General features: G+C 37.1%; 2 protein-coding genes across 2 annotated transcripts in view; both read right to left on the bottom strand.

Moving 5' to 3' along the window:
- Positions 1-43: 43 nt before the first annotated feature.
- Positions 44-12121, bottom strand: amer3 (APC membrane recruitment protein 3). Its single transcript, XM_048163052.1, has 3 exons — positions 11790-12121; positions 7957-10736; positions 44-1442 (listed from the first exon to the last, which is right to left on the bottom strand). Exon 2 carries the CDS (start codon positions 10712-10714, stop codon positions 7973-7975), a length of 2742 nt encoding a protein of 913 aa, XP_048019009.1. The 5' UTR covers positions 10715-10736; positions 11790-12121; the 3' UTR covers positions 44-1442; positions 7957-7972.
- Positions 12122-12254: 133 nt separating this feature from the next.
- Positions 12255-27733, bottom strand: part of atr (ATR serine/threonine kinase) — a 33605-nt gene continuing 18126 nt past the window's right edge. The window contains 28 exon segments of the mRNA XM_048163051.1: positions 12255-12556; positions 12798-12903; positions 13345-13496; positions 13596-13749; positions 13911-14067; positions 15061-15211; positions 15304-15447; positions 15557-15757; positions 15945-16079; positions 16163-16395; positions 17109-17206; positions 17315-17457; positions 17536-17715; positions 17818-17977; positions 19128-19316; positions 19931-20108; positions 20192-20283; positions 20390-20481; positions 20676-20840; positions 21309-21481; positions 22622-22835; positions 23001-23138; positions 23266-23386; positions 23480-23595; positions 24844-24957; positions 25807-26013; positions 26328-26453; positions 26588-26681. Coding sequence (XP_048019008.1) covers positions 12383-12556; positions 12798-12903; positions 13345-13496; positions 13596-13749; positions 13911-14067; positions 15061-15211; positions 15304-15447; positions 15557-15757; positions 15945-16079; positions 16163-16395; positions 17109-17206; positions 17315-17457; positions 17536-17715; positions 17818-17977; positions 19128-19316; positions 19931-20108; positions 20192-20283; positions 20390-20481; positions 20676-20840; positions 21309-21481; positions 22622-22835; positions 23001-23138; positions 23266-23386; positions 23480-23595; positions 24844-24957; positions 25807-26013; positions 26328-26453; positions 26588-26681 — 4207 coding nt within the window. The 3' untranslated portion in view covers positions 12255-12382.

The following is a 27733-nucleotide window of genomic DNA, read 5'->3' as shown; positions in this document are numbered from 1 at the left end:
CGTTAAAAATCATCATTTGTGTTCAAAGTCACCTACATCTTGGATGCCCTGGGGGTAAGCAGATAAACATCATATTTTCATTTAGGGTGAACTATCCCTTTAATTTATTGACAGAGAAGTCATGTTTAATGTCATAGTTTCTTCCTTAAAATATATTGTTAGTCCAGCGATTCTTCACGTCAGTGAATAAAAACATAAATTCACTTTAAGTGTGCACTTATGACAGTGGTTCTCAAACTTTTTGGGTCACGCCCCCCTTTAAACCATTAAAAAAATCTGGCAACTTTGGCAAAAAGTGGAGGGGACATGTCCTACCAGCAAATTACACCTATGTATTTTAAATTTTGGTTTATTCATATTTACATCCATCACCATCAATCAAGAGAGTAATGGCCCAAAGTTAAGTTCAATGTTAACAGATATCCCACCCCAATATAGATGTGCAGACATCTATATTTAAGCAGATAACTGTCTGCTCAAAGATAGATGTGGAGACATATATAGATTAATAGTCATTCCAGGGGTTGTTTTTATGGGAATTCTGTTCAATAACAACCCCAGCTGGACTTTTGCGGTTTAGGTTTAGAGTTGAAGTATTTACCAAGTAAAAAAAGGGACTGAACTGGCAGAATTACATTCCAAAATGGACAAAGACGACAAGTAAAAGTGCCACCTGCCTTCTTTGTGAAGAGGCCTACTATATGTATGAATGGACCCTTTTTTGGTGGCACTCATCAATTCTGGTCACACCAGCCAGATCAGAGGCGTTTTTTCAAAGGGCTACTTTACCTCATTTATTCACTGATACACAATTATCCGTCTCTGTTTTGAACTCTAATTGGACAAATGAAAATGCAAAGTTGATTCCATTGCTATGTTTCCAGCTGTCCCAATCCTTTAAAGAAATTGTCTTTTTCTCTTCCAAACTCCAGAATAGAGCTTTTCAGATAGCTTGTCAGATTGTTTCGATATGCAAAAACAACCTAAGAATATCTTCCCACAATGTACTTAAAATTCCGTAAGTGAACTTGTGAAAGTTTACTCTATTAAGACAAGTTTAAAATGTGTCCCTTGGACATTAATAAAGTGTTACTATAGTTATTGCACTAGTATTTACTGTCATTGATTCTGGGTTTGAAAACTCCAGCAATAAACTTGCAATAAAAATTGCAGTGATTGCAGAAAAACTATGGAGAGAGAAAAACACTGATACGACAGGTTTCAGACAAATGTTACTTCTCCAACAAACAGATCAACAGACCTGTTGTTGTTCCAGGCTGACAGTGTTGCTGAGTTGACAGTAAAATGAGCAAACATGTCAGATTTCTTCAGGATGAAAGATAGAGACTTTGACAGCTGGTAGAGAGGTCAGCTGCCCAGAAGGCTGAGGTACTGGACAGAAGAAACGGGTTTAAGACAGTCAGGATCCACAAAATCAGAATCTGTACAGGAGAAATTAGAAAACAAACATGTTAATGTGAAAGTAGCTGTAAGGTTGAATCTCACCCAAAAAAAGTGCATAAAAATCACCCTGTACAATTTTTTTTTAATAAATTGGCATCAATTAAATTCAGTACAACAAATACCCTGATGTACCCATATAATTACATTTGTACTGTTCAATTTTAGATTTAAATAATACGTAATTACAAAACATTGCAATTTAAAGAATGACAAATTAAGATTTACACATTACAATAATGAGAATGACAATTTAGGCAGGACATCTCTAGTTGTCATGTTAAAGGATTAGTTCACTTTAAAATGAAAATTACCCTAAGATTTACTCACCCTCAAGCCATAGGTGTATATGACTTTATTCTTTCTGATGAACACAATCGGAGTTATATTAATAAATATCCTGACATGTCCAAGCTTTATAATTGCAGTGAACAGGGGCAACAAATTTGAAGCTCAAGAAAGTGCATCCATCCATCATAAACGTACTCCACATGGCTCCGGGGGGTTAATAAAGGCCTTCTGAAGTGAAGCGATGCATTTATGTAAGAAAAATGTCCATATTTAACAAGTTATAAATTAAAATATCTAGCTTCCACCAGACCACCTTCCGTATTCAACTTACGAAGAAAGTTTAACAACTCTCACAGTTCAAAATGCTTACGCTACGTCCTGTGCAGTCTGGCGGAAGCTAGATATTTTACTTTATAACTTGTTAAATATGGACATTTTTCTTACATAAATACATCGCTTCACTTCAGAAGGACTTTATTAACCCCCTGGAGCAGTGTAGAGTATGTTTATGATGGATGGATGCACTTTCTTGAGCTTCAAACTTGCTGCCTCCATTCAGGAGAAGCTTGGATATAAGCGTGTCAGGATATTTATTAATTAATATAACTCAGATTGTGTTCATCAGAAAGAATAATGTCATATACACCTAGGATGGCTTGAGGGTGAGTAAATCTTGGGGTAATTTTCATTTTAAAGTGAACTAATCATTTAATGTCAAAATGCAAATAATAATAATGCTCCTTAAAATGTCCTTAATTTTTCTTTATGTAAAATATAATTTCTCATTTTTTCCTTCTGATTTTGGGGTGAAATATGTTGTGACAGTTTCCATGAGATTCACTCATGCAGTGATTCTATATTTATTCACAAACTGACAACCTGGTTCACCTTCAACATCTAAAGAGACTAAATTTCACTCGTCATTGCAAATTATTTGAAGCAGCTGACCAGATAAATAACTCTATTCTTTGAGACAAATTATTGTTTTATGTTAGCATCAATGGTTTAGAGTTCCAGCAATGCAGTCTATTTCCTTTCCATCCCAGTGTCCTGCACGAAAAGCTAATTCCATTCCTCAATATTGACACAGTCCCCCATTGTGTCCCACATCACTGGACTAAATCGTCCATAGAGTCATGCAACCAAACTAACAGCATGAGGCTTATTCCCGAAGCCAGAAAACAGAACAGAGTCCTGTTCAGCATCACCTCTCTCAATGGGCAGCAGTCAGCCAGCTCTATACATCTGCTCTGTAGTGGCTCCCGGGTTGCTAAGAACACTCCCAGGATCACACTGATGGATTATAGACCAGTCAAAGCCAACATGAACCCCTTCCCCTCTGGCTGCAAGCCGAAACTGCTGGAGAGCAGCATCAGATGAGACAAGCATGCGTAGAAAATGTCCTGCTCTGATGAAAGATAATGTATGAGGAAATACAGACAGACTTTGAATTTGGTGAAGAAATGCAGGTGGTTTAAACATTCTGTTCAAGCTCACAGTAGGTTTTCTGTAATCATGCATAGGTTGTCAAATGTCTACTGCCACATAGTGGCCAATCGGTACTTTTGCAGTGTAAAAAAAACACAGTTTCATCTCTAATCCTCTCATTCTTATCAAGGTTAATTAAAAACAAACATGTCCACCTCTACTACTCTGCTTTAAACATGTTTGGCTGAACTCTGCCCCCCACTGTGTTGCAAGTCACTGGTGGCTTAGATTGAATACACTCTTTCATATTTTCCAGATGCAAGAAAACAGCTGTCTGCTGTGTGAAGATCCACTGAGAGCTGAGCAGGAAATAAAAGTATGTCAATAGACTATTCACTTCTCATGTTCAGCCCCATGACCATGATAAACCATCCAAAACACTCCGAGCAATATACCTCAGGCCACATTCAAATGCTTTTCCTAGTTAAGGAAAAACAACCTCCACATTTTTATTGTACACTGAGCTTTTCATGCATTAAGAACTGCACTAAAACAATAAAAAAGAGCCAACTAGCATCCTTTTATTTGCTTATTTATCATCTAAAGCAGCTCTGTTAAGAACGAAGGCAGACAGAAGGTGGATAAAATCCGCTTTAGCCTGATTAGAGTGACAGTGGAACTCGAGATGAGTTCAGCATTTTCTGGTGCACAGGCAAAGCATGCCTACAATCTAGCGAAAAGGCTATTTATCTAAAATGCAAGAGGTTGATTGGTTTTTTACAAGTTCCTATAATTCCATATTGATAGCTTAATTATATTTTTAAAATTAATTCAAACATAATTCAATCTTAATTGTTTTCTCCCTCAATAACTATTATTTTTTTGTAAAATATATAGAGTAATCAGCATCTTGAATCTTATAGAATCACAAAATGCATTGTTTAATTTAATGTAATATCATTAATTAAAGAAAATAATCCAACACTGCCAGTCTGAACACATTCCTTGAGTTAAGGTACATGTAACAACCTGCAGTGTTTTCTCACCAAAAGGTTATATGTGTGTGTGGTGGGGGGTATTTACTTTCAGTTTCACAATTCTGATTTTAAATGATTAATTATCACAGGTCAGGGGATGATTTAACATAACATTTTATCTTACCACTAAGAGTTCTCCTAAATGGCATTAAACATTCTTAGTTAAGAGTTTTCTCTTAAAACCTATTCACAAAGCTGCTGAGACCAACTTTTACTAAGGAATAGAGAGAAGTCTTAAAGGGTTAGTTCACCCAAAATTTTTAAAAAATTATGTCATTAATGACTCACCCTCATGTCGTTCCAAACCCGTAAGACCTCCGTTCATCTTCGGAACACAGTTTAAGATATTTTAGATTTAGTCCGAGAGCTTTCTGTCCCTCCATTGAAAGTGTAGGTACAGTGCACTGTCCATGTCCGGAAAGGTAATAAAAACATCATCAAAGTAGTCCATGTGACATCAGTGGGTTAGTTAGAAGTTTTTGAAGCATCTAAAATACATTATGGTCCAAAAATAACAAAAACTACGACTTTTTTCAGCATTGTCTTCTCTTCCGGGTCTGTGTATATCCACAGTGACGCTGCTTCTTCTTCTTCTACGGCGGTTGGCATCCAGCTTATTGGTGCATTACCGCCCCCTTCTGCTCCGGACAGTGACGCTGATGACGTGTTATCTAGTGTGCCCGAGCTTCGTTTACAGTCTATGGGAGACGCACGCTGTATTCAAGCTATTCTACATTGTTTGTATTTTGGTATTGCTATATTTTTTAAAATGGTGCGTAGGTGTGCATGTCGCGGATGTCCTAATCGCGTCACTGTCCGGAGCAGAAGGGGGCGGTAATGCACCAATAAGCTGGATGCCAACCGCCGTAGAAGAAGAAGAAGCAGCGTCACTGTGGATATACACAGACCCGGAAGAGAAGACAATGGTGAATAAAGTCGTATTTTTTGTTATTTTTGGACCAAAATGTATTTTAGATGCTTCAAAAACTTCTAACTAACCCACTGATGTCACATGGACTACTTTGATGATGTTTTTATTACCTTTCTGGACATGGACAGTGCACCGTACATACACTTTCAATGGAGGGACAGAAAGCTCTCGGACTAAATCTAAAATATCTTAAACTGTGTTCCGAAGATGAACGGAGGTCTTACGGGTTTGGAACGACATGAGGGTGAGTCATTAATGACATAATTTTCATTTTTGGGTGAACTAACCCTTTAAGCTAAGAGAAAGGGCGGGGTTGACCTCGTTGCTATGGATGATGTCATCATCACGCTTACTAACTATGCACACAGTGATTGGCTGATGGGGGAGGAGTCTCTATCAGCGATTTAATCATAGAAATATTGTAGAATGAGGTATCATGTTGCCATATTCAAATAAAGGTTTTAAAATATAAATTTTGCCATATTCAAATACAGATTTTAAAATGTAGGGTAAGTGTCACCTATTAAATTAGTAGCCTATATGTTCAGCTGTCAGCCTCTTACATGTCTGAAGAGAATGCAGAATTAAAGCGGCAAATTATGTTTTCTAAACAAAGTTTGGAGGAGCACGTTCAATCAGCTCGAGAGGAGGTATATATATATATACACACAGACGAGAGCCGACTCACTTATAGTTACCTCGACAGTTTTCTGCATCCCTCCGCCAACCCATTCCTCACTCTCAGCTGGGGATACAGGTGAGAACTCTGGGTTTGGGCTTAATTCCAAATTCGGAGCCCTCGATCCCCTTATATTTTTTTACTCCATTTGATCATTTGTAAGTGTGAACTTGTGAAAACAACTGCCACAGGTAATCAGACATGATTTATTTATTTATTAAAAATTTATTTTTGAGTTTTATCGTAGATTCAAATCTATAAATCAAAATATGTATTGCTTTTATGAAGAAAGGGTTCAGCACCCAAGGTTTATCGCTATTGCCTCAATAGTGTTCAGTGTCTTTGGGTGGATTGCTGAGGCGGATTGGCAGCAACGGCCATTAGGATTGTCTGTGATTTGGTCTTAGTGACTTTGGAGTCCTCTTGACGACTACTAATGTTTCACAGATTTAGCAGCTAGTTTTAACGCTAAAATGCTTTGTTAAATACTCTTAGAGCAAAAATTTAGGAGTCCTAAAATTAGGACTGACACGCCCATTATTTTTAAGAGTTTCTCCTAAATCATTAAGTTAGGAGATACTTTTAGCCTTAAGATGTTTTGTGAGTATGGCTGCAGATGTTTTAGACACAAGTCCTAATCACCAAAAACATCTTGGCTTTAACATCATCATCAAAACACATGTAAGTAGTACACTCTCAAGCTGGTACACTGCCAATATACTGAAAGCTTTCCCATCTAAGTGCTGTTGCTATGGTTTCAAGATATCAGCTGAAATATATAACAAGACACAGATATGTAGGGAGGATATCTGACCTTGAAGCACTAAAGCAGCTCTGCTACCCTCTGTGCTCATTAATTTACTCCAAACACTCTCGCCTAGAGAACTACTGCATAACTCTGAAGCTGCTATTCAAGTCATTTCTAAAGAAACAAATCCACTGCTAAATGTAGTTTTCAGAGAATCCATATCAATATATATCAGTTGACAGTGTGCAGCCATTTCAGATCTTTTTTTCTTTTCTTTTTTTTTTTTTGTGGTATGGTTTGCATTAGAGTGCTAATAATAGACCAAATGACTAAAAACCTGCCTTCCCCTGAAATCCTAATTACATATTCAGTCCATCAATGCTCAGTGATGCACACACCAAACAAACCATAGATGAGAGTTTTCAAGCACCTCTGCTGACCCAGCTACAGCAGTATAATTCCCAGAAAGCCTTGAAACGCTGAGGCACAAACACTTCCCCTGACACAAGCACAAAATAGTGACCATTGCCTCCTTTATGATGTAATTAAGAGAAGAGGTTTTAAAGGTCCTAATCTGCAATACTGTGCTTCTGCAAAGTAGTGACTGGCAGTGCAAAAATGACGACACTGAACTACATAATATAAAACATAATTTATATGAACATGCTAATATATATATATATATATATATATATATATATATATATATATATATATATATATATCTCACAGGCTATGTGTCTGTCTGTTTGACACTGCATAATGCTCTAATGCAGCCCTTGACAGCCTGTGCAGTACAGCATGCCAATTTTTTCACCTCATGCCATTGTTTGTGAGTGAACTGAAGGAGAATATGCTTGCTGTGAGCATTCCTGCAAGCCATATGAGAATATGACAGCAGGATGAAGGACTAAGTGACAAGTTTCCTCTGAGGCATCACTAGCACAGGTGCTTCTCAAGCACCCCTACAGTCATTAATAATGAAACTTTTCTCAGCTCTATTTTTCTTGCAATAAGATTACAGTTATTTGGACAGCTAAAAAACAAGCAAATACTTGATGTAAACAGAACCTAATAATCCTAAACCACAATAAGAATGTGAACACTTGCAATTTACTGCCTTGGTAATGTTTCATAAAAACATTAAAGAACTGGGTAGTCAACATGACGAAGCAGTGGCAGTGTCCTGCAGTGTGACATGGATCTAAAATAATATTTTATTTTGAAATGCATTTCCAATGATTGCATAATTATATTTTAATATAAATATATTAAAATATGTACTTTAACATAAGCATTTTTCAAATATATTGGAAAAAAGTCGAAATATTTTAGATGCATATTACACTGCTGTCACAGTCAGATTAGACAAATCCAGCACCTGTTTAATACGGGCTTTACTTCTTCATCCTGCATCTGCGTTCTACTTTCCTATCCCCTGGAAAGACACTGCATAATCCCTCACTTTTCACAGCAGACTTCTTGCGATGACGTAACCCATGCTTCTTTTTGGCTGGGTTTCCCTCTTCCGTCTTTTTCAAATGGTGGATGTGGTGGTCCTCTCCGCAAGGAAACTCAGAAGAGGCAGAGGTCATGAGAGGAAGAGATGTAGGCCTGGTAGCTTGAGATATGTCTGTGTCACCAGATTCAACAGCACATGAACCGTACGTTTCCAACACCAAATTATTGGAAGCGTTAGTAGTGACAAAGCCAAGTCCCTCAGTCTCCAAAAGGGAAGGTTTCACATCTTCAGAAAAGCTAGACCTACTCAAGCGATGTCTAGCATGCGAGGCTCTCTCGGTAGTTGCCACTGGCCTTTTCTTGTGTTTTGACTTAAGGTATTTTTGAGAGTGTCCTTTGTTCCTTTTTACCCCATGCTCAGGTACAGGGACATCTCTTATCTCACAGCTTGAGCGAGTTTGGGTAAAGTTGATCTTCATAGAAGACAACTGACTAGCACACTGCTCAACAAGGGAAGCTATGCTGATGTCACTTCCTATCCCGCAGGTGCTTGCTGGGGATAGTAGATCTCTGGTTATTGGCTGTGGAGTTAAAGTGAACCTGGGAAGACTGACACGGGCCCAAAGGTCTGAAGTCTTGATGTGCTCAATGAGGGACATACAAGAACGGCACAGGTGCAGATCTTTAGCTCCGTTTTTCAGGGAACTCTTGCAAGATTCACAAAGAGATTCCTTGTTTATGGCCAACACAAACAAAGACCTTGTCCCAGAGCCAGGGGAGCTTACCACAGGGGACTGCAAATCTCCACCTGGAGTCATTGGAGAGTCGACATTGAATATTCTGAAACACACACCACTCGTTGGGGTCTTGGGTTGACTCTCTGGAGAAGCCAAGGTTGACATCACTGTGTTAGCATCATATTTTGAAGGCAGAACGACAACACTTTGCTGACTTCTCTCTTTAAAATGAACTGTATCTCCTCTATTATTAACAGTTCTTGCTCCTCTTGGTGGTTTTCTAACCCTTTCTGGCTGGGTTTTACAACTTAGACATAAATCTCCCGTTTCTTCTCCACTACTCTGTGAAGATCTCAGTTCTGTTGGGTTGCTTTTGTCTGACCTATGCTTAAGCCAATTAACTATACCCATAGCCAGAGATATCTCAGTGTCACAAAGCTTTAGTAAGCAATCCTTTCCCATCCATTTACTTTCCAGGAGTTCTCGACCAACGTAGTCCCGAGCTAAAGGTGGGGCAAGATTTTCCTCTGCCCCAACATGGAAGCTGTACATGGATAATGGATAATCACTGCACTGGTCAACAATGCTGTCTGTTAGGTCGATCTCATCATCAAAGATCGGGGTAATTTCTGCCTCGCTGGGGTCACAGAATAGCTCATAAAGAGCATCTCCACTGTACGTGTCCCCAGGGAACTTGTTGGAATGCACTGGAGTGAGGGAACTTCTGCTGCGGTCCTCAAAACCAGGAGAGACATAATCACAGTAGCCCTCATCACTAGTGTTCCCTTGGTTGTCACTTTTAGGTGTTACCATGTCAGTATTAAGTTCCCTGATCTCAGGCTCTACAGATTGTGGTGAATTTGCTGTTACATCTTCAGAGTTGGATGTGGAAGGAGATTTCATGATAGGTGTTGTGGATTTTGTTGCATGTTCCGTTACTTTTGAGCTGTTCCCCAAATGCAAAGTTCTGTTTAGGGTTTCCCACAACCCAAACATGTCCAGGACCTCAGCATGAGCTGGAGAGGCCAAACACTCCTTACCTCCCTGGAAACTTGCAGTAGTAGGGCTTGGCCTCGGAGCTTCACAGGCAACTTTGTCATGCTCAGGGTTAAACATGCCCTCAGGAGATACAAGATCATCAGCAAATATCTCACCACAACCAGCCTGAGATCCAAAGCTTTTTAATGAGGCAGCATCCTCACAGACATAAGCACAACATTCACTGGAAGAATCGGAGGGAGTCTCACTGAGGTCATCGTTATACCTGCTTCTTGCAGTGGTATATTCTCTGTGTCTTACAGTCTTCCTCGTCCGTTTCAGTGTTGGAACATTTTCACCTGCAACGTGGTATGGTGTACTCGGTGAAGTAGCTTTCTCATGTTTGTGTCTTTTGTGGACAAACAAATCGTTAATGGCCTTCCTAGGTTTCCTCAGGGAGATCCTTTTTTTAGGAATGGATTTGGCTATGCAGGGCACAAAGGGCACTTGAGGTGTTAGGTTACGGTAATCAATGATTTCACGACTGCTGCCAGATGTATCCCGATTCTCACAAAGCAACCTTAGAGGCGCCTCGAATCCTGAAAAGCTGACGCTGGTCACCAACTTATGGTGATGGCGCCAGTTGGTCCCATCTTTGTATCCAGAACTCTTATCTTGCTGCAGTCCCATTCCTCTCACACAGTCATGGGTTCTGCTCCTTTTAACAGAGCCGTGGCGCCGTTCATGACCTTCTGACAGTGTGCCACTAACAGCTTGAGAGAGTATGTCCAGAGTGTCTGGCACAAGCAGTGAGGATGTGCTTTCATCAGTACTGTGTGTATTCACAAATCCATTATTCGGGGTGTTGTGAGATTTGTGCTCTTCATGCCATTTACTTCGGCCATGTGCCTTACTTGACCTCTTTGAATCGTCTGAAGTATCTTCACTCTTTGATAGCTCCATGTTTTCATATACATAACTGTATCTAGATACAAGACAAATACAGGATATATATAGGGGAATTATGATATTTTTGTTATTTTCAACATCAATACTATTTCAATGAACATACAATAAATACACAAAACATAAAAAAAATAAGAAAATAAATAAGCATACATCTCTCCAATCACAAACAAGCTAGATTTATGTTTTGTTTTTTATCAGCACACTCATTAGTCTCTCTCTCTCTCTGCCTGATAAAAGTGTGATCATTTCACTTTATTATTATTTAGGATTTCTAATATTGTTTTAATATTTGATGCTTTTGAATCGACATATTAAATGAGAAATTTATATATGCAATAGAAATAAACAAATTAATCTTCAAAACAAGTACTGAACATTATTTCAGGGGGAAAAAACAATCAAGATGAAGACTGCTCTTACCAGCTGATCAATATATTCACGTGAAAAGGATTTTAAACTAATTTCACATAATTATAATGCGGTTTCCTGACAGCTAAAAGACTCACTGCCATATCAACAAATCAGTAATATTAATGTAAACGATTGTATTACTTTGATTTGCATTTAAATCGCTTTAACGTAATCTTTCTCAATGCAAGTATTTACAGCATTAAAGAAAAAGATTTGTAGTAAGACTAACATAAAAGGAATAATGTTACAATTGCTCTACTCTTCCCTATTGTGATCCTCCTCTTCGTTATTTCTAATTTGTTTTAACTGTAACTCATATTTGATCACACAAGGACAGTCTATAGCTTATAAAATAGGTCACACGTGTATATTATTACAAGATCGAACATTATGGCTCTACAATTCGCAATAAACAATAACGGGTGGCACTAACGGTAATGAGCCACTCGCAAATGCCCCACAAACCAAAAATCCATTGATATTTATGGAAAGATTTCCTATTTGAACGTACTCTGCCCACTGTCCTCCAGTTCGTCGTTCGCTTTCTTTTGAGCAACGCCTTAAAATACACGTTTTACCCTTCAACACAACCCACTTAATTCTAATAAATAAACGGATTCCATTGGCGCATCATTTCAACGCTCATTTTAATACATACCTGAAGCAGATTGTAGCAGAAGGCGTTTGGCGGGAGCTGGTGGTTCATACGCGCGTGACAAGATGGGATGCTCTAGCTGTCAGCGCGCGTGTGAAGATAATTACGATAACCAATCAGAAGACAGTAGAACGCTCACAACACAACATCACCACTACTGATCATACGCCTGGAGACAGTGAGCGGCGGAACGTTCTCACACACGGTGGACAGTGAAATATCACTGAAAAGCTTCAATAACACGCCTTGTTGTGAAATTATAAAGCCTCCAGCTCATCTGAAAGGGGAATATTAATCGAAACCTGTTTATAACAAACCCACTAACTGAATCAAAGCCACTCATTGCATTACAAGCATTTTAAATGCATGTTCAGTGCTCAAAGCTAATGCTTAATGTTTGTATACTATAGCACTAGTGCTTATATTTTACCTCTAAATTCCTTCAAAACAGAACACATGAATAAAGTTTTTTGTAACATAAATGAAATTTAATTAACCTATTGAGGAACATTGAAAATAACAGTGACAAATATAACAGAACTAAACAGAAAGCTTATGTTGAGTTTTGTTCTCAAACTCTTAAGTGCAAATGTCCATCACAGATAAGGACCCCATCCGAGGTACATCAGGCACAGCAGATTATCATCAGTGGCTTCTTGAATGAGGTAGTGTACGTGACCCTCAATGGACAGAGGTAAGCCCATCACTTTATTTCTGTTCTTGATCACTCCCTGAAGACGTTGCTCTATGTCCAGAACATGAGTCTTAGCCTAGAGTGGAACAAAATCAAATTATGGCTTATTTATTTTTAAATTATTACTTAAGCTTGTTACTTAATCCACAGTTGAAATGCAACAGATCAAATTGCACAGTACTCGAAGCAAGTGTGTTTCAACCATAACGCCTTACGTTTTTTATAATTCAAGCCTGCTTAGCTGAATATAAAATTCATATGATATACGTTGTGATAAGCATCCTCATTCAGGCTGAAGTAAGTAATTGGTGAAGTACCTTCTCATTGAGGATCTCTCCAGATTCATTAACTTGTGTCTTAGAGGAACCCTTGACAGGTTTGCTCCACTCCACCAAAGGGTCATGCAGGAATGTTTTTAAAACACTGATTAGGAATATAAGAGAGATAATTATGCAATACAAATACTGGATGGAATGTTAAACACATTTGAAACGCTCAACATATTATATTTTTTTGATGTTCTTGTATTTCTAATTCAATATTCAAGAAAGGTTTCTTGAGCAGCAAATCATTGTATTAGAATGATCTGAATGATCATGTGACACTGAAGCCTGGAATAATGATGCTGAAATTTCAGCTTTGTCATCACAGGAATAAATTACATTTTAAAATATATTCAAAAAGAAAAAAAAAAAAAATTTTAAATAAGTATATTTTATATAATGTTATTGTTTTACTGTATTTTAAATCAAATAAATGTAGCCTTGGTCAGTATAAGAGGCATCTCTTTCAAAAACAATTTACAAACAAAAATCGTACAAATCCTAAACTTCTGAACGGTAGTGTAAGATCTGAGATGTTCACCTCATGAGTGGCTCTCTCTGGTCCCTCATGAGTCTGAGTGTGACTTCACAGGCTTGTCTGAACAGACCCTCTGTGCCCATGGGTCCCATTGCATGAACCATGTTCTGAGTGAGCCGGAAGGGAACCACCTCAGGAACATCAAATGTCTCCCCCTTAAGCACCACACAACACATTTGTCCTACAGTTACCCAAAGATATCAAGTATAGGCAGCAATACAATTATACGCAATTCTCATGAATTCCTCTCAAACCTTGTTGAAAAGACAGTTGAAATCCACATGGACGCATTCGCCGGTTAAAGAGTCAAACAAAATGTTCTCTCCATGGCGATCGCCAAGCCCAAGAATATAGCCCACCATAGACATGACCGCAGTAGAACGACAGTAAGCAGACCTGCTGTTGTACCTGTGAAACGCCACATTTGTCCAGTGTGTGAAGATGTTCATGTAAGTGCATTTCTATTGAATTACCCTAAGCTCACTTTTAATAGGTAATATCAAGAAATATTAGCATACTACTGTGCAAAGATATAATGAATGTGAATAGTGAAAGCCTGTCATATATACCAAGAGGTGGGATCAGGAAATGTCCGTAGAAACCACTCATGAAAAACTGGTGGGTGTCTGGCACACAGCACATCTTTGTGCAGCTTCAGCTTCTCCTGCAATGAAGCTGTTTTCGGCAAAAGCAGCTTACGCAGCTCTGTTCCACTGACATAGATCCCTGTTTGAAAAGAACAAATACATTTTCACTCAACTGTGTCAAAAATTACTTCATGGAGACACTGACAGCCTGAATAAACTCTTTTTAAAACAGTACGTTTAAAATTGATTCTGATTGGTTAATCAATATTTCATGTCCAAACAAAGTAAAATACTGTTAAAAAGTTTGGAGTCAGTAATTTGTTTTTTTTAGAAAGAAGACTTAAGAAAGAAGTCTTTAATGCTCACCAAGGCTACATTTATTTGATCAAAAATATAGTAAAAACATTAATATTGTAAAATAATATTACAATTGAAAACAGCTGTTTTTAAATATATTTTAAAATGTAATTTATTACTGTGATGCAAAGCTGAATTTTTAGCATCATTACTCAAGATTTCAGTGTCACGTGATCCTTCAGAAATCATTTTAATATGATGATTTGGTGCTCTTATTATTGTTGAAAACAATTGTGCTTCTTAATATTTTTGTGGAAATCGTGATACATTTTGTCCAGGATTGTTTGATGAATATAGAAAGCTCAAAAGAACTGCATTTATTTGAAATAGAAACATTTTGTAACATTATAAATGTCTTTACTGTCACTTTTGATCAATTTAATACATCCTCGCTAAATAAAAGTATTAATTTCTTTAAAAAAAATCTTGCTAACCCCAAACTTTTTAACTATAGTATATTGATTTATTTGGTGAGGAGCCATGTAATAAGCAGGATAATGTACTGTGAGCTGGTCATTATCCAAAATAAACTATTAGAGTGATACAGTGTTTATTTTATGATAATGACAAGCTTTCTGACCACAAATGTTCAATGTGATTAAATATATTGTAATTAAATACTAAATAACAAAATGTTAAAAAAAGTCATGTAACAAATGTAAAATTAGTTCTAGATTAGTGTTAAATCACTGTGTTATGCAACACATAACATTATTCCTTTATGACACACTGTATACCACCAAGCAGAGAACTAGAGGCTATGAAATCAGCCCACCTTTCTCTTTATACAGCTTTGTGAGGATGTGGCGTAAACCCGCCGTGTTGTTGACCCACTCTATTATGCCGCACTCTTCATTCAGAGGGATGACGGCATATGTTCGAATGTGCAAATCCCTCCGTCTAGACTCTGCATCTTTCCTCAAAGACTAACAAACAAACGGCAGACTTTTATTATGCGAGTTCTCAAGAAAATGCAATTCATCGTTGTGGTATTCAGTGAACAGCACAACGCTACTACCTTATTAATGAGACAGTTGAACTCCATCAGCCTGCAGTCTTTCCTCAGGTCATCTTTGGGTTTGCACATCATGGTGTAGAATTTTCCATCCGAGCCCTTGAGCGAGATCTTTTTTGGCTTCTGCAAGGATGCCAAGATCTCCACCTTTATGAAATGAAACATATAATAATATCATGAATAATTAATCTTTTAAAATGAGAGTAAATGTGATGCATCATGTGCTCTGAGGTGTGCTGAAACAAGAAGGACTGACGGTGTCATCGAAACCGGCGAGGTAGACCCAGTGCCCTGGAAATGCATCGTGTTTGGGGTTGGCTCCTCCAGTGGAGGGCAGGGTTGGTATAAGAACAGACTGCAGGGGGATGAGGATCTGACTGAAGGTGGGCTCCTCCACCAGTTTCTTCAGCATTTTGAAGTGTACACTCATGCTGAGGGTGCTGCTGTTCCCATCCACCTACACAATTAAACAAAACACAGATTAACTGCACAGATTAACATCCATATGCAAGAGTAATTTCAGAACCAATTGATTCTAAAATGAATTTTGAAGGGGAAAGTTATTAAAGATTAATAAACGCATAAAAGCTGTTTCCTTGGAAATCTAAATATTATTTTCTCGCTAGTGGTACAGTCTGTCCTACTGGTTTATTGCCGAGCTCCACCAGCTTGTCGGTCAGTCTGTTGGCATCTCCGATAAATTTGCCAAATGAGTCATTCAGACTGATTGCCTTCTTCAGGATCTCCTTGCATCTGTTCATTCGAGTTGGATAGGAGGACTAAAAAATAAAAATAAAAAACATATAAACACAGTTTATACTTGTGAAAATACATTTATAGTTATAGACATGAGGTGTCTGACCTTTGACACAGCAGTCATCATCCACATAGCTTGTTGTGGGTAAGCTAAGAAGACTTTGGCAACAATCTCCATCAGAACAGCGAAGACTTCGTTGTTGGAGTGACAGATTCGGGAGATGAGCTGTGAAAAGGCTGTGAGGAACTGGTAGGGAGAGAGGTTGCTGGTGTGCTCGCTGATGACGGAATTGATTTTAGTAAGTTCAGCACGCATTTGTACTCGATCAGAGCGGCCAGCTGAAAAAGATGGAGGAAGCAGGATTGTTTTACTTAGATCGGTGAATATTTGGTTTGATAATGAATCAATTTCAATTCAAAAGCATATGGAATATGGTAAATATTTGGTTACACTATCTAAAGGTGTCCGTGTTACAGTGTAATTATATATTTAAAGCTGCAGTCCGCGATTTTTGTCCCCCTAGCGGTTAATAAACAGAACTGCACGCGTCTTGCAGAAGAACACTGTAGCCGGAGCTACTTTTCTCCGTGTATGTCTATGGCGAGTCATGCAGTTACTGTAATACTCTGCGGCGGGTCCTACCAGTCCGGTCTGAAATAGTCTGGATATACACTTATTACACTTATACCATAACGATTCGGGGTAAAACAAAAACACACTTTGGAAAATGGATTTATGTTGTACATTCTCATTATATAATTTTAGTAAATTTTGAACACAAAAAAGTTATGGACAGCAGCTTTAAGTACTAAGTAATAATAATTAACTACATGTACTTACTATAGGGTTAGGATGAGGGTTTGGTTTAGGGTTAATGCATGTAATTATGCATAATTTATAGTTATTACTACAGTAACTACATATAACATTTGTAGCAAGGACACTAAAATAAAGTATTAACCAAATATTTCAAGATCAGCTTATATGAATCTGAAAGACTTGTAATCAATGCATTAATGAGTGAATCATCTCAGATATTTTTGTGCCTTACCTTTTTCGAACTCATAAACTTTGGCTCCAAAGTCTAGCCATAAGGTTAGCATTCTGGGCATGGCTTGATAGATGTACTGATTGCCAAACTGCAGTGCTCTATGAAGAGAGCAAAGCATTACTGCATCTGACTTTCACACATTGAAACATTTTATTCAGAACTGAATAAAAGCCATATAGGAGGATTTCCAATAGAAAACATCTTACTTTCCAAAATAAGTGACAATATAACGAATGAGGTTGCCCTGTCTTTCCAATTTGTTGTCAGTGACCATAGGCATAACTTTGTCGTAGTATTTGGCAAGGTAGAAGTTACCATCCTCCCATTCTGGCAACAGATTGGTGACATCCTGCATGAAAGAGAAACATAGTGACTAATCAGTCTGATTTCTTTTGCATTTGTCCATGCATGTGATTGCCTGAAATACCTTATATGTTTTCATAATAGCATTGCTCTCAAAGTTGGCCGTCTCCTCCATGTATCTGCCCACCAGCAGCATGGCATTCCCTTTGATCTGAATTCTCTTGGGGTCTGTGAGTGGCTGGTCATCAGGAAAACACTGCTGCACACCTTTTTGCAGGACTATGAGAGCCTGATGCACATCACCCTGTAACAACAATATCTTTTAACTACACTTTCAATGATTGAGTAGGACCCCCATCAAACAGATCTGCATTGGCATAAACAACATTTAGCTGAACTGCTAAACCTTAGACCAGAGCCATTTGGCTTTCTCGATGAACAGTTCGGAGAGGTGGGAGTTCTCAGCATTGAGCAGGGCGTTGAAGGCTGTCTGGTGATGGCCAGCTCTTCTGGCTACACGAGCGCTCTGCAGCCAGCATTCGCCAACCTGCTCCTCGCATGAAGACCTGCAAATAAATCCTCATCAGCCTTCATCATGACTCTCAAATCTAATTATATTACCACTCAAACAAAATAGTTCTGAAATTTCTCTCATTATTTACTCATGGACATCCCTTTTGAAGCCTACACTACCGGTCAAAAGTTTGGAAAGCATTTGCAAATGTTTTTGAAAGAAGTCTCTTATGTTCACTAAGACTGCATTTATTTTAAAATGTAATTTACTCCTATGAGGGCAAAGCTGAATTTTCAGCATAATTACTCGTCAGTGTCACGTGATCCTTCAGAGATAATTCTAATATGCTAATTCGGTGCTCAGTTATGATCAGGTATTATTGGTTTAAAAATAAACTACAATAGAAACCAGTTATTTTAAAGACTTTTGACTAATAGTGTATATGACTAACTTTTTCTCAGTAAACACAAAAGGAGTTATTTATTGCAAATGTCCAAGCTACTCTTTTCCATATAATGAAAGTGAATGGTGACCACAGCTATCAAGCAAGATTTTCAGTGAATACCAACTTAAAGCTGTTGTACAACTTCAGAAGTCTTGAAGAAATGCATATGAATCATATGGACTGCATTGATGCGCCTTTTTCGCTTTCCCTATTTACTTTAATTGTATGGAAGAGCAGTTCAGACATTCTGCTAAATTTTCAGCTTTTCGATTTGAACTTTTAATTGAAGAAAGAAAGTAATTCAAGGCAAAATTCGCAAAAAAACAAAACAAAGCAAATTAGGTGCGTTTCCATCAAATTGTTCCAGCAGATAACGGTGGGTGCCGCCGAGCACCTACAGAAATGGCCAATTAGTCACGTGGGTTTAATGTTCGCTACGTCAGAATTTATTCGGTAAATGTGTTTCCATCTCCCATTATTTGCATTCACACAAGTCAAAAACCACCTCAAGCAAGCGTAAAAACGTTTTAGTGAATTAAGTGATTCTTTTTAGAAATGTGGCATTTCCATCACTCGTTTTTGATGTGATACTTCAAAATGCGCATAAAAACAGGGTGATGGAAACATAGCTATTGTCAGCTTTGTCTGAAATAGAAATGAGAACACAGTATTGTTGAATGCAAATTCAGAAATTAGCTCTTTACTTGGCTTTCTAAAATGAAATAGTCTACTGAGCAGAAGTAATATGTGCTCATACCCCTTGTTGAGACTGAGAAGAGCTCTCCGCAGAGCCAGGATGGGTTCCTTGGCTCTGAATGAGTTTTGGGTCATGAGTAGACGGGCGTCCCAGTTGAGTTTGGGCTCAGTCTTCTTGGATCCTCCAGCTTCTGTGCTTTCCTTCTGCAGCTCACTGAAGGCATGTTCCAACTCACACAGCATGTGCAGCCTAAGACACAACACCTTTGTCAAAAATGCATTTGAACACATTGCATTTGTACGTAAGAGGATTAGGGCCAGGCAATAATAAAAAAATAAAACCATCTCGAGATTAAAGTTGTTAAATTTCGAGAAAAAAGTTTAGATAAAATGTTGAGAATAAACTCGTTAAATTACGAGAAAAAACTCGTTAAATTTTGAGAAAAAAGTCGAGATAAAATGTTGAGAATAAAGTCATTAAATTACGAGAAAAAAGTCATTAAATTACGAGAACAAATTCGTTAAATTACGAATTTGTTCTCATAATTTAACGACTTTTTTCTCGTAATTTAATGACTTTATTCTCATAATTTAATGACTTTATTCTCAACATTTTATCTCGACTTTTTTCTCGAAATTTAATGAGTTTTTTCTCATAATTTAATGAGTTTATTCTCATCATTTTATTTAGACTTTTTTCTTGAAATTTAACGAGATTTTTCTTGAAATTTAACAACTTTAATCTCGGTTTTTAATCTCTGGTTTTATTTTTTTATTATTGCTTGGCCCTAATCCTCTTCCGTACATTTGTATTGTAAATGTTATCGTTTTTATTTTTTTCAAAACAGTCAACCACTGGATTACCTGACTATGTACTCATATCCTCTCTGATAGGTGCCACACTCAAAACTGGCAGCTGATAAAGGGACAACCTGCTCTTTTCTGGCTATTTTAAGCTTTTCATACAACGCCTCTGAATCTTGCTTCTTGGCAGCCAACAACATTTGGCCAAGTCTGACACCCCATGTGCTGGATTTACAATCTATAAAACATAAATGACAAAAAGTAATGTTTCTTCAATCTGACAAACATTTCTATGTCTCTAAAAACCGCAAAATCCTTTACCAGAGGCAAGATAGTCCTCAACTAAGTCCCACTTTGACAGTTTCCATGCCGCCTCGACCCGGTAAGCATTCAGATCGGACTTCCATCGTGGCCTTTGTAAAGGAAATAACATTAGTTTAAAAACACAAAACCTGGGGTTGTGTGGACCGAGGTGTCAGTGAATCACCCAGAGGACTGAGTTTACATCGGTATGTCTACCTGCTTGCTAGAACTCCATTGACCTGGGTTATTACTGTAGAGAGTTGACCGAGGCCCAACATAGAGTTCATAACCCCATGATAGTGGACGAGCTACATGCAAAGATAAGAAAGTGAGAGGGAAAGTATTAGTTGCCAAAAATAAGAAAGTAAAGATATATGCAGGGTTTAAATACTTACACAATTTAATAATTCATTTCACCCCCAAAATTTCTTGCCATGCCAAAGCACACACATCTCTACATTTGCCAGGTATTTATAAGAATAAGAGTGTGTGTGGTGCTGACCTGGTCTGGCTCGAGTTGGATGGCTCTGTCGTAGCAGGCAGTGGATTCACGCAGAAGTCCAATGCTCTCGTGCTCCAGGATCTGCTCTCTCAATGAAGGCTCCTCTTTCCTCAGATCATTCACACCCCTCACACCATCTGGCTCGTGCATGGCTGCATACATAGTCTACAAGATAGGTTATAACAGAGCTTAAGTGCGGATCTGATTTATATGTGTAATAATATGTGCATGCAACAGTTTTCAACTCCCTGAATATTTTCTAACCCCAAGCATATTTGCTAGGTCAGATATAAGCCATTATGGGCCGTTCTGATTGATCAGTTGCAGCATTGTGAGGTCAAATATTTTTGTAAAATTAGCAATGAACGAAGTATATGATAGCATTTTTTTGAGGTAACTGATTTTCATACTGTTGATCAAAAATTGATCAAAACATAAGAGTAAAGAGTTTTGAACATTAGCATAGATGTTAGTTTAATGTGTTAGTTTAATGTCTCCACATCACTCCACCATCAAATTTCTTCTTACATAAAGTAATTCTGACTAAATATTTCATGGTTATTTATTTATTAAGTAAGTAGCCATAACCAGCAACCAAAAACACTCATGCAAAAATCTGTACAATGTTAAGACCTGTAGGAATGAAAGATGGTCCTGGATGTTCTGTTTCTTCTCACGGATGAAGGACTCAAAGTGCATGACAGCCCGTGTGTAGGCTCTGGAGCGGAAGGATGCCTTGGCCAGCACATCCTGAGGAATGCTGTTGAGGAAGGCTACTACGCTTTGATATTCAGTGCTCTCTGGCCCTAAGAGGATAAAGAAAGAGTCAGAAATACTTTCTCGAAGTTAAGCAAAAATAAATAAATACATTTATTTATAAGCTTACATCACTGCATAGAATTGTACAGGATCATTTTAAAACTACTATACTATCTACTACTTAAAACTACTAAATCATTTTAAAACTACTATACTATCTACAGAATTCACCTGAATTATTCCCAAAATATGGTGACAACATGTCTCTTGACTTTTCAAACATTTAAAATATTCAAGGAACCACTTTTTTATTCAGCAAGTACACATTAAATTGATCAGAACTGACAATTAAGACATTCTAATTTTACAAAAAAAAAAAAAATCAATTTTAAAACAAATTCTCTTTTAAACATTCTATTAATCAAAGAATCCTAAATAAAATGCATCACATTTTTTACTAAAATATCAAGCTGCACAACTGTTTTCAACATTATTCTAATAAGAAATGTTTCTTGAGCAGAAAATCAGCATATTAGAATGATTTCTGAAGGATCATGTGACACTGGAGACTGCTGGAGTAATAATGCTGCTGAAAATTCAGCTTTGCCATCACAGAAATAAATTACATTTTAAAATATATTAAAATACAAATTGTAATAACATTTCAAAAAACATGCTGTTTTACTGTATTTTTCTAATAAAGGCCTATGTGAGCATAAGAGACTTCTTTCAAAAACATTCAAAATCTTACTGAACCCAAACCTTCATACATGTATATATGAAATTGCCGTTTCATTGTTTAATGTTTGTTTGACAGATTTTATAGAAGAAAAAAAATTAATGGCATAAAGTATTGATTTTAGTCAGATTATTGGTGTGTATTTTGAGATGTTATTGATGCCATCTTAAAAATGAATGTTTGATGAGAATTTGTAAATTAAAAAAAGAACAAAAAGACAAATGGCCTATTATCATTCCTTATAATATCAAAATGTTAAAGTCCCCCTCTAGTAAAAATCAAGCTCAAGCCATTTTAAGGCATTAAGAAATTTTTTCACACAAAATGTTTAAATATGTAATTTTGGTGATCAAAGATGAGTTTTAAGGGAGACAATTATTGGGGACTTTAATAATAAATTAGCATCAGCTTTTATAAACTGAATTCAGAAATTTGTTTTGTAAGTCACCTGATGCCTGTGCCTGCGGCTGCTCTCTGGCATGTTTTCCTGACCTCTTGTTGGTACTCAGGCTGTGTAATTTGTGGCGGGACCACTGAGTGAGATGGTCCAGCATGGAGAAGACTGTTTGTGTGCTGAGCTGACTCAGACTGGAGGCGTTGTCCTGTAGTCGCAATAACCGTGGATCACCCTCCTTCAGGACTGCCATGATCTCTTCATTTACCTACAGGACACAAACAGAAGCACTATTCAGAGCCTTTTTCAATGGTAATATTATTGTTTTTGTTTTGTTTTTTGTTTACTAAACTTTACTGAGAAAAACTACACGGACAGTTTCCAAACAAAAATGAATAGTGTGTCCTTTTCTACAGAGCTTGAGAATTTATACCTCTCTCTGCTCCTCCTGAGTGCATCCAATCAGCACATAGACCAAAATGTGGGGCAGCAGGTAGATGGTCACTTTGTAATCATGCTTTATGATGAAACTACAGCAGTTGAACACTTTGCCAGCAAGCTCATGTCTAACCTAAAAAACACGAAAGGATGAGGCAAAATTAGTCTTTTACACACACACACACATATATATATATATATATACATACATACATACATGAGGTTTGATAACGCAGAAAAACAAATGAATATGAACTTACTTTACTGATGAGATATCCTGCCCAGGTTGCAGACCAGTCAGAGAATTTGCTTCCACGGCTGCTGAGATATATTGGCTTTTTCAACTTCGACCAGTTCACCACCTTCTGAGAGCTCTTATACCTTCAGATAATTCAAACAAATCAGTTTTATGCACACTGGATACAGGCTATAAAAGCAGCTGACAACAAGTCATGCAAAATGATCATGTCCAACCTGGTATTTAGATGTGGCTCTAGGATTTCCTGAACCTGTTCTGGGAATCTTCTCCAAAGACGGCGACCTGGTGAATCAGTCCTGCCCTCCCGACATTCAAATAATGATAGCAGCTCCTGAAACAGAAGTTTACAGAGTTTGCATGTGAGCTGCATCTGGATCATATTTTGTGGTGATAGCATAAAGTAATCAACAGCATTTGGAAACAAGGTAGACTTTTTGTTAAGTCCTTGACACTCAGATAGCATTTTGAAAAATGTTGTTCCTCCGTGAGCAATATCTTGTGATCGACACAATGGATTATGTTGATTTTGGACTTTCAATTCGGGAGCATCCATGTAAGTAATGATGTTTTCTACGATCTGTGCATGTTTCATGAAATTACAAGCATAAACGCCACATAAAAGCTACATTTGATTTTACTTAGCTACATGTGCACCTGTGGAGTTTTGTGTTGTAACTCTGTGAGAGAATATATTTAGATCTAAGTGATGGATTATGGTAAGTTTTTAATCGTAAGAATCTGCTGTAAATAATGGTGTGCCATTTACCATGATCTGAGAATGTTTCATGTTATAAGCAAAAATGTGACATAAATGCTGCATCCATATATTATTTACATATGGGTCTGGGGGTGGTTTCAAGTTTCAAGCTTCAAACTCGTTCAAGTTTAGTCAAAGCCAAAAACATATATGCTACTGTAGCTGTATTCTACTCCGTGAGACCTTTCAAATGACATATGACACATGACTACCTGAGTTGTATGATGTTTTTGACATATTACAGTACACAGTACAAAAAAAGTATTTCAAAAATTATGAAAACTTTTTTATTTATCAGCAAATAACTCAGCACTAGTTAGGAGTAAATCAAATTGGCTACATTCATTGTAAAGTTCAGACTCTAAACTTTCAAATGACAACTATTTTGTATTGATCAAGAAAGTAGTTTTGAAAAATATGATCATTAAATTTTTTCGTAGCTAGGTGGCGTCCGCCAGGGGTAAACTCCGTTTTAGAGGGACTACTCAGCACTTGTTTAGAGTTTATCAAAATAGATGCACTAAAAAGCTTTAAAATGTTACCTATTTTATTTTATTACTATTCAGTGGTTGCTTTGCAATTTGATTATGAATTAAATTTTATGAAAATTTGAAAGATTATGAAAATACACTTTAAAGGGTTAAATGTCCTAATTGAACTAAGGCCTAATCCTGGCTTAATCTAAGCCCTGTCTGTGAAACCAGGCCGTAAAGTATTTAAGTATTTGGTGCTGTGATTAACACCATATGGTGTTGTATATAACATCATACAAAGGCACAATATCAAAGTTACAAGAGAAAATATCTTTGGCCCAGTGCATACCTGCATGGCGTACGCCGCAGCATCTTGAGCTCTCACATCATCTGCATAGGCCAGAAAGGCTCTGGTCAGCTCTGTCAGTAGCTCATAGGCAAAATTTGGATCATCGATCCCACTCTAAAAGCATAAAGACACTCTTTTTATTCAGTGCATAACACTTGGAATACATAAAATGTTAAACCTACACACATAAAGAGTTAGTTCACCCAAAAAATTTTCATCATTTACTCACTCTCATATCGTTTCAAACCCACAAGACTTTCATTCATCTTCAAAACAAAAATGAAGACATTTTAAATGAAATCTGAGATTTCTGTCCCTTCATTGACAGTCCACACAACTACCACTTTGACGCTTAAAAAAGTTCATAACGAGATCGTAAATCTAATCCATATGAATCGAGAGGTTTAGTTCAAATTTTCTACAGAGACACAATCACTTTATATGATAAACAGATCAAATTTAGGCTTTATTCACATATAAACATTGATCAGCGAACATAAACAAAAGCTCAACCGAACATGCTTGACCTCATTGGTTCTTGCAGAAGCTCAAACGTGCTCTGTAACACATGAGAATGAACCTCACTGGTTCTCAAACATCAAGCAAGCATTCTTGAGCTTCTGTTTACCACAACTGATGTGTGAGTTGATGAATGTTTATATGTGAATAACAGCATAAATTAAATCTGTTTATCATATAAAGTGATCGAGTCTCTTCAGAAAATTTGGACTAAACTGCTCAATTTAAATGTTTTAGTTTTATGATCACTTTATGAACTTTTTGAAGTGTCAAATTGGTAGTTGTGTGGACTGTCAATGGAGGGACAGAAATCTCTCAGATTTCATTAAATATATCTTCATTTGTTTGGAACGACATGAGGGTGAACCCTTTAAAACAGGATCTATAAGATTCTGCTTGACACATGCAGCAACAAACAACAAAACTGTCTGAGGAATGTCTTACCACAAATGTTGAGCCATTTCCCTGAGTGTCAGCAGGTGAAAAGTCAAGCCGTCCAGGATCAATGGCTCCTAACTCCCCCAGGCATTCCCCACACAAAAGCCTGACTTCAGGGTTGACGTCCTGACAGCCCCGGAGCAACACTGTCACTAACTGAGAGATCACCGGCTCTACCATCTCACTGTCCACGACATGTTTTAATAGAGCATCCTGTAGAGCAAAAAAAAATATATATATGTAGATCAGGGGTTTTCAACCTTTCAGGCTCCTGTCACATATTACATTTGACATTGTATTTACATACTTTATGTTGCATTTGTATTATAATTAATATTTATTAATGTACAGACTCCTGTACTTACACAAAACATTTTCATTTTACTAACTACATTTTAATGAGTGAGGAAAAAAAGATAAATTTCTTACTATGCTGACATGGTTTACAAGAAATAAGATGTATGGCATTTGGATGTCTCTGCATCCAAGCAGGCAATGCTCTCTAATTTATTAAGAGTGAGTCTGACCTGGTTCTTGTATATCATCTCCTTCAGGCTGGTGAGTGCATGGATGCGTACATCCACATTCTCATGTTGGATCGCCCGCATGGAGAGCTGCAGTGCTGTCTGCGTGTCGGTGCTCTTTGAGGTTTGCTGTTGTCGAAAAATAGTGCATCACAACCATCATTATTGAAATAATTTAATTTAATTGAAATCAAGTCACGATGTATAGCACAATTTAAGACTGTTATTTATACTTTGATGTGACTGGTTTGTTTAGGTTGTACCTTACGGTAATCTTGAAGGATCTTGTGAATGTTTTTCAGTTCTGGATGGTCAGGAAGGAAGTAGATTTCATGAAGAAAGTCTTGCACTTCCTCCCTGAGATGAAAATATCATGAAGAAAGGATTTTACCCAAAAAACAAAATACAAATATATTAAAATTATATTTTATATATATATTTTTTGTGTTATATTGTGTTTTTTTTTGTGTTATAGAGTAACATTTTTCAATGTTAAAATAATTTTTCATATCTAATATGCAGAGAAAACTGTAACAAGCAAACAAAATTGGCCAATAGCGTGAGTTTGGGGTGGGACTGTCTGTATGTCTGACCAATGAAAGAGGAGGGGATATCTGTAAATTGCAATAATTTGACTTCACTTAGAAAACCTGAGAAAACGATTGCCTTAAATATTGCAAGTTGTACTTTATTATTTTTGAGTTGATAAAGCTTAATTAAAATTTATATAGATAACTTTTGTGTTTTAAATGATAACCAGAAAATGAGTAAGGAGTAAATTAACTCAATTTGACAAGTTGAAATAAGTTCAGCCATCTTAGAGATTTAAAGGGATAGTTCACCCAATAGTGAAAATCTTGTCATTAATTTATTTACTTTTCATTTTTGGTGAACAGTCCCTTTAAGTATGTTTCACTGAATAAATCAAGTTAAAAAGGAAACTCTTGGAAACTGAGTGTACTTTACTAATTATTCTGAGCCACAAGTATTATGCTGCCTCCCATGGTGCATTGCAGCATTAATTATGCATTTGCTTTGTTTTTGCTATTTTTTAGCTTTTGTTTGCCACTTTATTAAAGAGATAGTTCACCCAAAATGAAAATTCTGTCATCATTTACTCATCCTCAAGTTGTTCCAAGCCTGCATGCATTTCTTTCTTCTGCTGAACACAAAAGAAGATATTTTGAAGAATATGGGTAACCAAACAGTTGGTGGAACCCATTGACTTCCATAGTATATATAAAAAATAAAAAAAAACTACGGAAGTCAATGGGGTCCATCAACTGTTTGGTTGGCAATATTCTTCAAAATATCTTCCTTTGTGTTCAGCCGAAGAGAGAAATTCATACAGATTTGGAGTAAATGATGACAGAATTTTCATTTTTGGGTGAACTATTCCTTTAACAACA

The sequence above is a fragment of the Megalobrama amblycephala genome, linkage group LG17 (assembly GCF_018812025.1).
Source record: "Megalobrama amblycephala isolate DHTTF-2021 linkage group LG17, ASM1881202v1, whole genome shotgun sequence".
In the NCBI taxonomy this organism is placed as follows: Eukaryota; Metazoa; Chordata; class Actinopteri; order Cypriniformes; family Xenocyprididae; genus Megalobrama; species Megalobrama amblycephala.
This window is presented reverse-complemented; position numbering and strand designations above follow the sequence as displayed.